The following is a 12,198-nucleotide window of genomic DNA, read 5'->3' as shown; positions in this document are numbered from 1 at the left end:
GTGTTAACTTCTCTACCAACCTCTGCACTAACACACTCAGTGTTAACCTCTGCAATAACACCCTCAGTGTTAACCTCTGCACTAACACACTCAGTGTTAACCTCTGCACTAACATACTCAGTGTTAACCTCTGCACTAACACACTCAGTGTTAACCTCTGCACTAACACACGCAGTGTTAACTTCTGTACCAACAAACTCAGTGTTAGCCTCTCTACAAACCTCTGCACTAACATACTCAGTGTTAACCCCTGTACTAACACACTCAGTGTTAACCTCTGCACTAACACACTCAGTGTTAACCTCTGCGCGAACACACTCAACACACTCAGTGTTAACCTCTCTACCAACCTCTGCACTAACACACTCAGTGTTAACCTCTGTACTAACACACCCAGTGTTAACCTTTGTACCAGCCACTGCACTAACACACTCAGTGTTAACCTCTGCACTAACACACTCAGCGTTTACCTCTCTACCAACCTCTGCACTAACACACTCAGTGTTAACCTCAGTACCAACACACTCAGTGTTAAACTCTGCACTAACACACTCAGTGTTAACCCCTCTGCCAACCTCTGCACTAGCACACTCAGTGTTAACCTCTGTACCAACCTCTGCACTAACACACTCAGTGTTAACCTCTGCACTAACACACTCAGCGTTTACCTCTCTACCAACCTCTGCACTAACACACTCAGTGTTAACCTCTGCAATAACACCCTCAGTGTTAACCTCTGCACTAACACACTCAGTGTTAACCTCTGCACTAACATACTCAGTGTTAACCTCTGCACTAACACACTCAGTGTTAACCTCTGCACTAACACACGCAGTGTTAACTTCTGTACCAACAAACTCAGTGTTAGCCTCTCTACAAACCTCTGCACTAACATACTCAGTGTTAACCCCTGTACTAACACACTCAGTGTTAACCTCTGCACTAACACACTCGGTGTTAACCTCTGCACTAACACACTCAGTGTTATCCTCTGCGCTAACACACTCAGTGTTAACCTCTGCGCTAACACACTCAGTGTTAACCTCTGCACTAACACACTCAGTGTTAACCTCTGCACTAACACACTCAGTGTTAACCTCTGCACTAACACACTCAGTGTTAACCTCTCTACCAACCTATGCACTAACAGACTCAGTGTTAACCTCTGCACTAACACACTCAGTGTTAACCTCTGCACTAACACACTCAGTGTTAACCTCTGCACTAACACACTCAGTGTTAACCTCTCTACCAACCTCTGCACTAACACACTCAGTGTTAACCTCTGCACTAACACACTCAGTGTTAACCTCTCTGCCAACCTCTGCACTAACACACTCAGTGTTAACCTCTGCACTAACACACTCAGTGTTAACCTCTGTACCAACCTCTGTACTAACACACTCAGTGTTAACCTTTGTACCAGCCACTGCACTAACACACTCAGTGTTAACCTCTCTACCAACCTCTGCACTAACACACTCAGTGTTAACCTCTGCACTAACACATTCAGTGTTAACCTCTTTACCAACCTCTGCACTAACACACTCAGTGTTAACCTCTGCACTAACACACTCAGCGTTTACCTCTCTACCAACCTCTGCACTAACACACTCAGTGTTAACCTCTGCACTAACACACTCAGGGTTAACCTCTGCACTAACACACTCAGTGTTAACCTCTGCACTAACACACGCAGTGTTAACTTCTGTACCAACAAACTCAGTGTTAACCTCTGCGCCAACACACTCAGTGTTAGCCTCGGCACCAACACACTCAGTGTTAACCTCTGCACTAACACACTCAGTGTTACCTCTGCACTAACACACTCAGTGTTAACCTCTGTACCAACCTCTGCACTAACACACTCAGTGTTAACCTCTGCACTAACACACTCAGTGTTAACCTCTGCACTAACACACTCAGTGTTAACCTCTGTACCTACACACTCAGTGTTAACCTCTCTACCAACCTCTGCACTAACACACTCAGTGTCAACCTCTCTACCAACACACTCAGTGTTAGCCTCCCTACCAACCTCTGCACTAACACACTCAGTGTTAACCCCTGCACTAACACACTCAGTGTTAACCTCTGCACTAACACACTCAGTGTTAACCTCTCTACCAACCTCTGCACTAACACACTCAGTGTTAACCTCTCTACCAACACACTCAGTGTTACCCTCTCTACCAACCTCTGCACTAACACACTCAGTGTTAACCTCTCTACCAACACACTCAGTGTTAGCCTCTCTACCAACCGCTGCACTAACACACTCAGTGTTAACCTCTCTACCAACACACTCAGTGTTACCCTCTCTACCAACCTCTGCACTAACACACTCAGTGTTAACCTCTCTACCAACACACTCAGTGTTAGCCTCTCTACCAACCGCTGCACTAACACACTCAGTGTTAACCTCTGCACTAACACACTCAGTGTTAACCTCTCTACCAACCTCTGCACTAACACACTCAGTGTTAACCTCTCTACCAACACACTCAGTGTTACCCTCTCTACCAACCTCTGCACTAACACACTCAGTGTTAACCTCTCTACCAACACACTCAGTGTTAGCCTCTCTACCAACCGCTGCACTAACACACTCAGTGTTAACCCCTGCACTAACACACTCAGTGTTAACCTCTGCACTAACACACTCAGTGTTAACCTCTGCACTAACACACCCAGTGTTAACCTCTCTACCAACCTCTGCACTAACACACTCAGTGTTAACCTCTACCAACCTCTGCACTAACACATTCAGTGTTAACATCTGCACTAACACACTCAGTGTTAACCTCTGCACTAACACACTCAGTGTTAACCTCCCTACCAACCTCTGCACTACCACATGACACACTACAGCACTCATTTTATATAGTATTCTATAGTAGAGAGAGAGAGAGATGGATGAATAAATAGACAGAGAGATAAAGAGAAAGAGAGAGAGAAATAATGAGAGAGAGATAAAGAGAAAGAGAGAGAGAGAGAGAGAGAGAGAGAGAGAGAGAGAGAGAGAGAGAAAACGAGAAAGAAAGAGTGATACATATAAAGAGAGAAAGAGCCTTGGGGAATACGTTGCAGCTTTAATTGAATTTTCTCAAAATAATTACTCCAGTTCACTACAACACACCCAGCAAACCTGGAACATTTCCAGAACGTTCAAAACTTTTTCAAATGAAATACCCTTGGAATGTTCCCCTAACGTTCACTACAATGTTGTGCATCATCTGTATCAACCACCTCAGAACATTCCACAAACGTTCTCATTAGGTTTCCAGGTAATAACACAACGTACCATTAATGTCTTCCCAGCAAACCAAATGTGGTTGTTTAATGGTTCCCATAACTTTTAATTAGGTTGTGGGAACAGTGTGGGTACAATATTTATGTTAGGTTCCACGTGACATTCTCTTAATAATGTAAGAATGAAATAAGTACGTTTTTAACGAAGTTCAGTTTATGATTAACAAAATATTCCATTGATGTTCACATATTAAACATCTAACTTTGTCTTGGAGGTCCTGAGAACATTTCAAGAACATTTTTGTGTTTGGGGAACCTACAGTATTTATCTCCGTTAGCTGCTGCTGCTACTCTTTGAATGCATCCAGTTGTACAACTGGCTAGGTATCCTCCTGTCCTCTTGGGGTCCAGCAAAATGAAGGCAAATATATCATTTTGAAAACATTACAAATACACACAACAGATTTTTCAACATATTAATGTACCCACAGTGTTCCAACAACCGAATTACATTTTTTATATATATATATATTTTTAAACCTAAATATGAGACCTGCATACATCTAACACATATAATATTCAACATGACAAAACACATAGAGAAAAACAGACATAATTCTCATTCTGAACTGACCACGAGGGACCAGAACATCTCATTTCAGCTCTAGAAGTCTACATAAAGGGTGTATAACAACTACCAGCAGCTTTACTGTGTGGAGACCGAAGGGGCCTCCAGGGTTATCCAAGCCTGAGACCGGGTTCAACCTAATGAAACATTCTGGGAACCTTTATAGGACAGATTAAAGGTGTTCTGGGAATCTTTATAGAACAGATTAAAGGTGTTCTGGGAACCTTTATAGACCAGATTAAATGTGTTCTGGGAACCTTTATAGAACAGATTAAAGGTGTGTTCTGGGAACCTTTATAGAACATATTAAAGGTGTGTTCTGGGAACCTTTATAGAACAGATTAAAGGTGTTCTGGGAACCTTTATAGAACAGATTAAAGGTGTTCTGGGAACCTTTATAGAACAGATTAAAGGTGTTCTGGGAACCTTTATAGGACAGATTAAAGGTGTGTTCTGGGAACCTTTATAGAACAGATTAAAGGTGTGTTCTGGGAACCTTTATAGGACAGATTAAAGGTGTTCTGGGAACCTTTATAGGACAGATTAAAGGTGTGTTCTGGGAACCTTTATAGAACAGATTAAAGGTGTGTTCTGGGAACCTTTATAGAACAGATTAAAGGTGTGTTCTGGGAACCTTTATAGAACAGATTAAAGGTGTTCTGGGAACCTTTATAGAACAGATTAAAGGTGTTCTGGGAACCTTTATAGAACAGATTAAAGGTGTTCTGGGAACCTTTATAGGACAGATTAAAGGTGTGTTCTGGGAACCTTTATAGAACAGATTAAAGGTGTGTTCTGGGAACCTTTATAGGACAGATTAAAGGTGTTCTGGGAACCTTTATAGGACAGATTAAAGGTGTGTTCTGGGAACCTTTATAGAACAGATTAAAGGTGTGTTCTGGGAACCTTTATAGAACAGATTAAAGGTGTTCTGGGAACCTTTATAGTACAGATTAAAGGTGTTCTGGGAACCTTTATAGAACAGATTAAAGGTGTTCTGGGAACCTTTATAGTACAGATTAAATGTGTTCTGGGAACCTTTATAGTACAGATTAAAGGTGTTCTGGGAACCTTTATAGAACAGATTAAAGGTGTTCTGGGAACCTTTATAGAACAGATTAAAGGTGTGTTCTGGGAACCTTTATAGAACAGATTAAAGGTGTGTTCTGGGAACCTTTATAGTACAGATTAAAGGTGTTCTGGGAACCTTTATAGAACAGATTAAAGGTGTTCTGGGAACCTTTATAGAACAGATTAAAGGTGTGTTCTGGGAACCTTTATAGAACAGATTAAAGGTGTGTTCTGGGAACCTTTATAGTACAGATTAAAGGTGTTCTGGGAACCTTTATAGAACAGATTAAAGGTGTGTTCTGGGAATCTTTATAGAACAGATTAAAGGTGTTCTGGGAACCTTTATAGAACAGATTAAATGTGTTCTGGGAACCTTTATAGAACAGATTAAAGGTGTGTTCTGGGAACCTTTATAGAACAGATTAAAGGTGTGTTCTGGGAACCTTTATAGTACAGATTAAAGGTGTTCTGGGAACCTTTATAGAACAGATTAAAGGTGTGTTCTGGGAATCTTTATAGAACAGATTAAAGGTGTTCTGGGAACCTTTATAGAACAGATTAAATGTGTTCTGGGAACCTTTATAGAACAGATTAAAGGTGTTCTAAGGACGCTCTTGTAACATAAACTGAATGTTTTTTGCATCCTAAAATAAACCTTGTAGAATTATCGTCACAATTGGTCAGCTTTTGTGTTTTGGGAACATATTTTGTGATGTACCCACCAGACTGTTCCCACAACCTAATGAGACGTTCTGGGAACCATTAAAGAACAGATTACATGTGTTCTAGGAACGTTCAGGCAAATGTTTTATACAAAAAATCATATAATCCTCACCACGACTGAACGGTTTTTGTTTTATGACCTAACGGATGTTCTTGTAACTTTCACAGAACCAATTTTGGTTTGCTGGGCGCGCGCGCACGCACGCGCACGCACGCACGCACGCACGCACGCACGCACGCACGCACGCACGCACGCACGCACGCACACACACACAGCTCATACGTACACTCAGTGGGAAGCAGCCACTTCATCTTTACATGTCACCATTTTGTTTCTCCCCATCATTCACCTCTCTCTTATTTTCCTCCCTCTTTCCTTCTCTCCCAGAAACCCTCACTGGGTAGCACTGTTGCCTGGTCACCGACATCCTCATGGTTGCTATGGTAATAGTTCAGCTAAAAGATTAATTCATGTTTGTGTGTATCTGTATCTATGTGTGTATCTGTATTCATTAACACATGAGATTCCTAGAAGAGACACATTCTTCTCTCTCTCTCTCTCTCTCTCTCTCTCTCTCTCTCTCTCTCTCTCTCTCTCTCTCTACCTCTCTCTCTCTCTACCCCTCTCTCTCTCTCTCTCTCTCTCTCTCTCTCTCCTCTCCTCTCTCTCTCTCTCTTACCTCTCTCTCTCTACCTCTCTCTCTCTACCTCTCTCTCTCTCTCTCTCTCTCTCTCTACCTCTCTCTCAAACGCTCTCTCTCTACCTTGCTTTCTCTCTCTCTACCTCTCTCTCTCTACCTCTCTCTCTCTACCTCTCTCTCTCTCTCTCTCTCTCTCTCTCTCTCTCTCTCTCTCTCTACCTCTCTCTCAAACACTCTCTCTCTACCTTGCTTTCTCTCTCTCTACCTCTCTCTCTCTACCTCTCTCTCTACCTCTCTCTCTCTACCTCTCTCTCTCTCTCTACCTCTCTCTCTCTCTCTCTCTCTCTCTCTACTTCTCTCTACCTTTCTCTCTCTACCTCTCCCTCTCTACCTCTCTATCTCGCTCTCTCTCTACCTCTCTCTCTACCCCCCCCTCTCTCTCTCTCTCTACCTCTCTCTCTCTCTCCCTCTCTACCTCTCTCTCTCTCTACCTCTCTCTCTCTCTCCCTCTCTACCTCTCTCTCCCTCTCTACCTCTCTCTCTCTCTCTCTCTCTCTACCTCTCTCTCCCTCTCTACCTCTCTCTCTCTCTCTCTCTACCTCTCTCTCTCGCTCTACCTCTCTCTCTCAGCAGATGGAGGTGCTTACTACCTCAGGGTAATACACACACAGCCAACCTCCTCCCCCACCCTTATTCTCATACACATATAGGTCTGTTTGTCTGGTAGCTGTCCATGGTTCTGAAACACACACAGCCGTAGTTAATGTTTACCAACACACTGGGGTGCTAACTCACTGTTATAACTCACATTACAGAGACACACACATATCAGGGTGGGTGTGTCTGTACCGTGTGTGTGTAACGTGTGTGTGTGTGTGTACCGTGATGGGTGCAAGGTGTGTGTATCCGTCCAGCTGTGATTGGTTGAACTCTCCGCTGCGTCTAGAGGTCATGTGGGCAGGGCTGTGGTCCAGAGACGGAGTCTCCTCATCCTGGTAACGATACTTCTACAGAGAGAGATAGAGAAGAGAGGGCGATGAGAGAAGGGAGAGAGAAGATAGAGAGAGGATAAGAGAGAGAGAGAGAGGATGAGAGAGAGAAAAAGAAGAGAGGGCAATGAGAGAGGGGAGAGAGAGAGAGAGAGAGGAGAGGGTGATGAGAGAGGGGAGAGAGGAGAGAGAGAGAGAGTATGAAAGAGAAAGATAGAGAAGAGAGGGCGATGAGAGAGGGGAGAGAAGAGAGATAAGAGAGAGAGAGAGAGAGAGAGGATGACACAGAGAAGAGAGGGGATGAGAGAGGGCAGAGAAAAGAGAGGGGGTGTAGAGAGAGAGAGAGAGACAGAGAGAGAGAGAGAGGCCCAAAGTGAAGTATCATCACCCCTGTAGGTATCTAGGCCCAAAGTGAGGTATTTTCACCCCTGTAGGTAACTGACTGACACTGTGATATTGAAGGGGATGGAACAATATAATGAGAGTTAAAGAAGAGGAGGGGAGAGAGACTCATTGAGAATGAGGGGAATGAATGACAGGTAGAGGACAGAGAGAGAATCAGGGAGAGATGAAGACATAATGATGTGATGTCATAATGGCCCCGAACAATGAGGAGCAGAACTACAGCACAACTGTCATAATGGCCCAGATCACTGAGGAGCAGAACTACAGTACAACTGTCATAATGGCCCAGATCACTGAGGAGCAGAACTACAGTACAACTGTCATAATGGCCCAGAACACTGAGGAGCAGAACTACAGTACAACTGTCATAATGGCCTAGAACACTGAGGAGCAGGACTACAATACAACTGTCATAATGGCCCAGAACACTGAGGAGCAGACCTACAGTACAACTGTCATAATGGCCCAGATCACTGAGGAGCAGAACTACAGTACAACTGTCATAATGGCCCAGATCACTGAGGAGCAGAACTACAGCACAACTGTCATAATGGCACAGATCACTGAGGAGCAGAACTACAGTACAACTGTCATAATGGCCCAGATCACTGAGGAGCAGAACTACAGTACAACTGTCATAATGGCCTGGAACACTGAGGAGCAGAACTACAGTACAACTGTCATAATGGCCCAGAACACTGAGGAGCAGAACTACAGTACAACTGTCATAATGGCCTAGAACACTGAGGAGCAGAACTACAGTACAACTGTCATAATGGCCCAGATCACTGAGGAGCAGAACTACAGTACAACTGTCATAATGGCCCAGATCACTGAGGAGCAGAACTACAGTAGGACTACAGTACAACTGTCATAATGGCCTAGAACACTGAGGAGCAGAACTACAGTACAACTGTCATAATGGCCCAGATCACTGAGGAGCAGAACTACATCACAACTGTCATAATGGCCCAGATCACTGAGGAGCAGAACTACAGTACAACTGTCATAATGGCCTAGAACACTGAGGAGCAGAACTACAGTACAACTGTCATAATGGCCCAGATCACTGAGGAGCAGAACTACAGTACAACTGTCATAATGGCCTAGAACACTGAGGAGCAGAACTGTCATAATGGCAGTACAACTGTCATAATGGCCCAGATCACTGAGGAGCAGAACTACAGAGCAGAACTACAGTACAACTGTCATAATGGCCCAGATCACTGAGGAGCAGAACTACAGCACAACTGTCATAATGGCCCAGATCACTGAGGAGCAGGACTACAATACAACTGTCATAATGGCCCAGAACACTGAGGAGCAGAACTACAGCACAACTGTCATAATGGCCCAGATCACTGAGGAGCAGGACTACAATACAACTGTCATAATGGCCCAGATCACTGAGGAGCAGAACTACAGTAGGACTACAGTACAACTGTCATAATGGCCCAGATCACTGAGGAGCAGGACTACAGTACAACTGTCATAATGGCCCAGAACACTGAGGAGCAGAACTACAGTGTCATAATGGCCCAGAACAACTGTCATAATGGCCCAGATCACTGAGGAGCAGAACTACAGTACAACTGTCATAATGGCCCAGATCACTGAGGAGCAGAACTACAGCACAACTGTCATAATGGCCCAGATCACTGAGGAGCAGAACTACAGTACAACTGTCATAATGGCCCAGATCACTGAGGAGCAGAACTACAGTACAACTGTCATAATGGCCCAGAACACTGAGGAGCAGAACTACAGTACAACTGTCATAATGGCCTAGAACACTGAGGAGCAGAACTACAGTACAACTGTCATAATGGCACAGAACACTGAGGAGCAGAACTACAGTACAACTGTCATAATGGCCCAGATCACTGAGGAGCAGAACTACAGTACAACTGTCATAACGGCCTAGAACACTGAGGAGCAGAACTACAGTACAACTGTCATAATGGCCCAGATCAATGAGGAGCAGAACTACAGTACAACTGTCATAATGGCCCAGATCACTGAGGAGCAGAACTACAGCACAACTGTCATAATGGCCCAGATCAATGAGGAGCAGAACTACAGTACAACTGTCATAATGGCCCAGAACACTGAGGAGCAGAACTGTCACAGAACACTACAACTGTCAACTGTCAATGGCCCAGATCAATGAGGAGCAGAACTACAGTACAACTGTCATAATGGCCCAGAACACTGAGGAGCAGAACTACAGTACAACTGTCATAATGGCCCAGATCACTGAGGAGCAGGACTACAGTACAACTGTCATAATGGCCCAGATCACTGAGGAGCAGAACTACAGCACAACTGTCATAATGGCCCAGATCAATGAGGAGCAGAACTACAGTACAACTGTCATAATGGCCCAGAACACTGAGGAGCAGAACTACAGTACAACTGTCATAATGGCCCAGATCAATGAGGAGCAGAACTACAGTACAACTGTCATAATGGCCCAGAACACTGAGGAGCAGAACTACAGTACAACTGTCATAATGGCCCAGATCACTGAGGAGCAGGACTACAGTACAACTGTCATAATGGCCCAGAACACTGAGGAGCAGAACTACAGCAAAACTGTCATAATGGCCCAGAACACTGAGGAGCAGAACTACAGTACAACTGTCATAATGGCCTAGAACACTGAGGAGCAGAACTACAGTACAACTGTCATAATGGCCTAGAACACTGAGGAGCAGAACTACAGTACAACTGTCATAATGGCCCAGATCACTGAGGAGCAGAACTACAGCACAACTGTCATAATGGCCCAGAACACTGAGGAGCAGAACTACAGCACAACTGTCATAACGGCCCCGAACACTGAGGAGCAGAACTACAGTACAACTGTCATAATGGCCCAGATCACTGAGGAGCAGAACTACAGCAGAACTACAGTACAACTGTCATAATGGCCCAGATCACTGAGGAGCAGAACTACAGTACAAATGTCATAATGGCCCAGATCACTGAGGAGCAGAACTACAGTAGGACTACAGTACAACTGTCATAACGGCCTAGAACACTGAGGAGCAGAACTACAGCACAACTGTCATAATGGCCCAGATCACTGAGGAGCAGAACTACAGTACAAATGTCATAATGGCCCAGATCACTGAGGAGCAGAACTACAGTAGGACTACAGTACAACTGTAATAATGGCCTAGAACACTGAGGAGCAGAACTACAGAACAACTGTCATAATGGCCCAGAACACTGAGGAGCAGAACTACAGTATAACTGTCATAATGGCCTAGAACACTGAGGAGCAGAACTACAGTACAACTGTCATAATGGCCCAGATCACTGAGGAGCAGAACTACAGTACAACTGTCATAATGGCCCAGATCACTGAGGAGCAGAACTACAGCACAACTGTCATAATGGCCTAGATCACTGAGGAGCAGAACTACAATACAACTGTCATAATGGCCCCGAACACTGAGGAGCAGAACTACAGTACAACTGTCATATTGGCCCCGAACACTGAGGAGCAGAACTACAGCACAACTGTCATAATGGCCCAGAACACTGAGGAGCAGAACTACAGCACAACTGTCATAATGGCCCAGAACACTGAGGAGCAGGACTACAGTACAACTGTCATAATGGCCCAGATCACTGAGGAGCAGAACTACAGTACAAATGTCATAATGGCCCAGATCACTGAGGAGCAGAACTACAGTAGGACTACAGTACAACTGTCATAACGGCCTAGAACACTGAGGAGCAGAACTACAGCACAACTGTCATAATGGCCCAGATCACTGAGGAGCAGGACTACAGTACAACTGTCATAATGGCCCAGATCACTGAGGAGCAGAACTACAGCACAACTGTCATAATGGCCCAGATCAATGAGGAGCAGAACTACAGTACAACTGTCATAATGGCCCAGAACACTGAGGAGCAGAACTACAGTACAACTGTCATAATGGCCCAGATCAATGAGGAGCAGAACTACAGTACAACTGTCATAATGGCCCAGAACACTGAGGAGCAGAACTACAGTACAACTGTCATAATGGCCCAGATCACTGAGGAGCAGGACTACAGTACAACTGTCATAATGGCCCAGAACACTGAGGAGCAGAACTACAGCAAAACTGTCATAATGGCCCAGAACACTGAGGAGCAGAACTACAGTACAACTGTCATAATGGCCTAGAACACTGAGGAGCAGAACTACAGTACAACTGTCATAATGGCCTAGAACACTGAGGAGCAGAACTACAGTACAACTGTCATAATGGCCCAGATCACTGAGGAGCAGAACTACAGCACAACTGTCATAATGGCCCAGAACACTGAGGAGCAGAACTACAGCACAACTGTCATAACGGCCCCGAACACTGAGGAGCAGAACTACAGTACAACTGTCATAATGGCCCAGATCAATGAGGAGCAGAACTACAGCAGAACTACAGTACAACTGTCATAATGGCCCAGATCACTGAGGAGCAGAACTACA

At 44.5% G+C, this 12,198-nt stretch overlaps 1 protein-coding gene across 2 annotated transcripts in view; it reads right to left on the bottom strand.

Annotated features, from left to right (window-relative positions):
* LOC115126598 (disks large homolog 4-like) overlaps window positions 1-12,198 on the bottom strand; it is a 294,248-nt gene that overhangs the window by 146,498 nt on the left and 135,552 nt on the right. For both annotated transcript variants that reach the window (XM_065025116.1, XM_065025117.1), the window contains exon 4: window positions 7,197-7,322. In XM_065025116.1, the coding sequence (XP_064881188.1) occupies window positions 7,197-7,322 (126 nt within the window). The remainder of the gene's footprint in view (window positions 1-7,196; window positions 7,323-12,198) is intronic.

This window comes from Oncorhynchus nerka, linkage group LG12 (assembly GCF_034236695.1).
Source record: "Oncorhynchus nerka isolate Pitt River linkage group LG12, Oner_Uvic_2.0, whole genome shotgun sequence".
NCBI classification, from domain to species: Eukaryota; Metazoa; Chordata; class Actinopteri; order Salmoniformes; family Salmonidae; genus Oncorhynchus; species Oncorhynchus nerka.
Note: the sequence above shows the minus strand (reverse complement) of the source record. Positions and strands in the feature narration are given on the sequence as shown.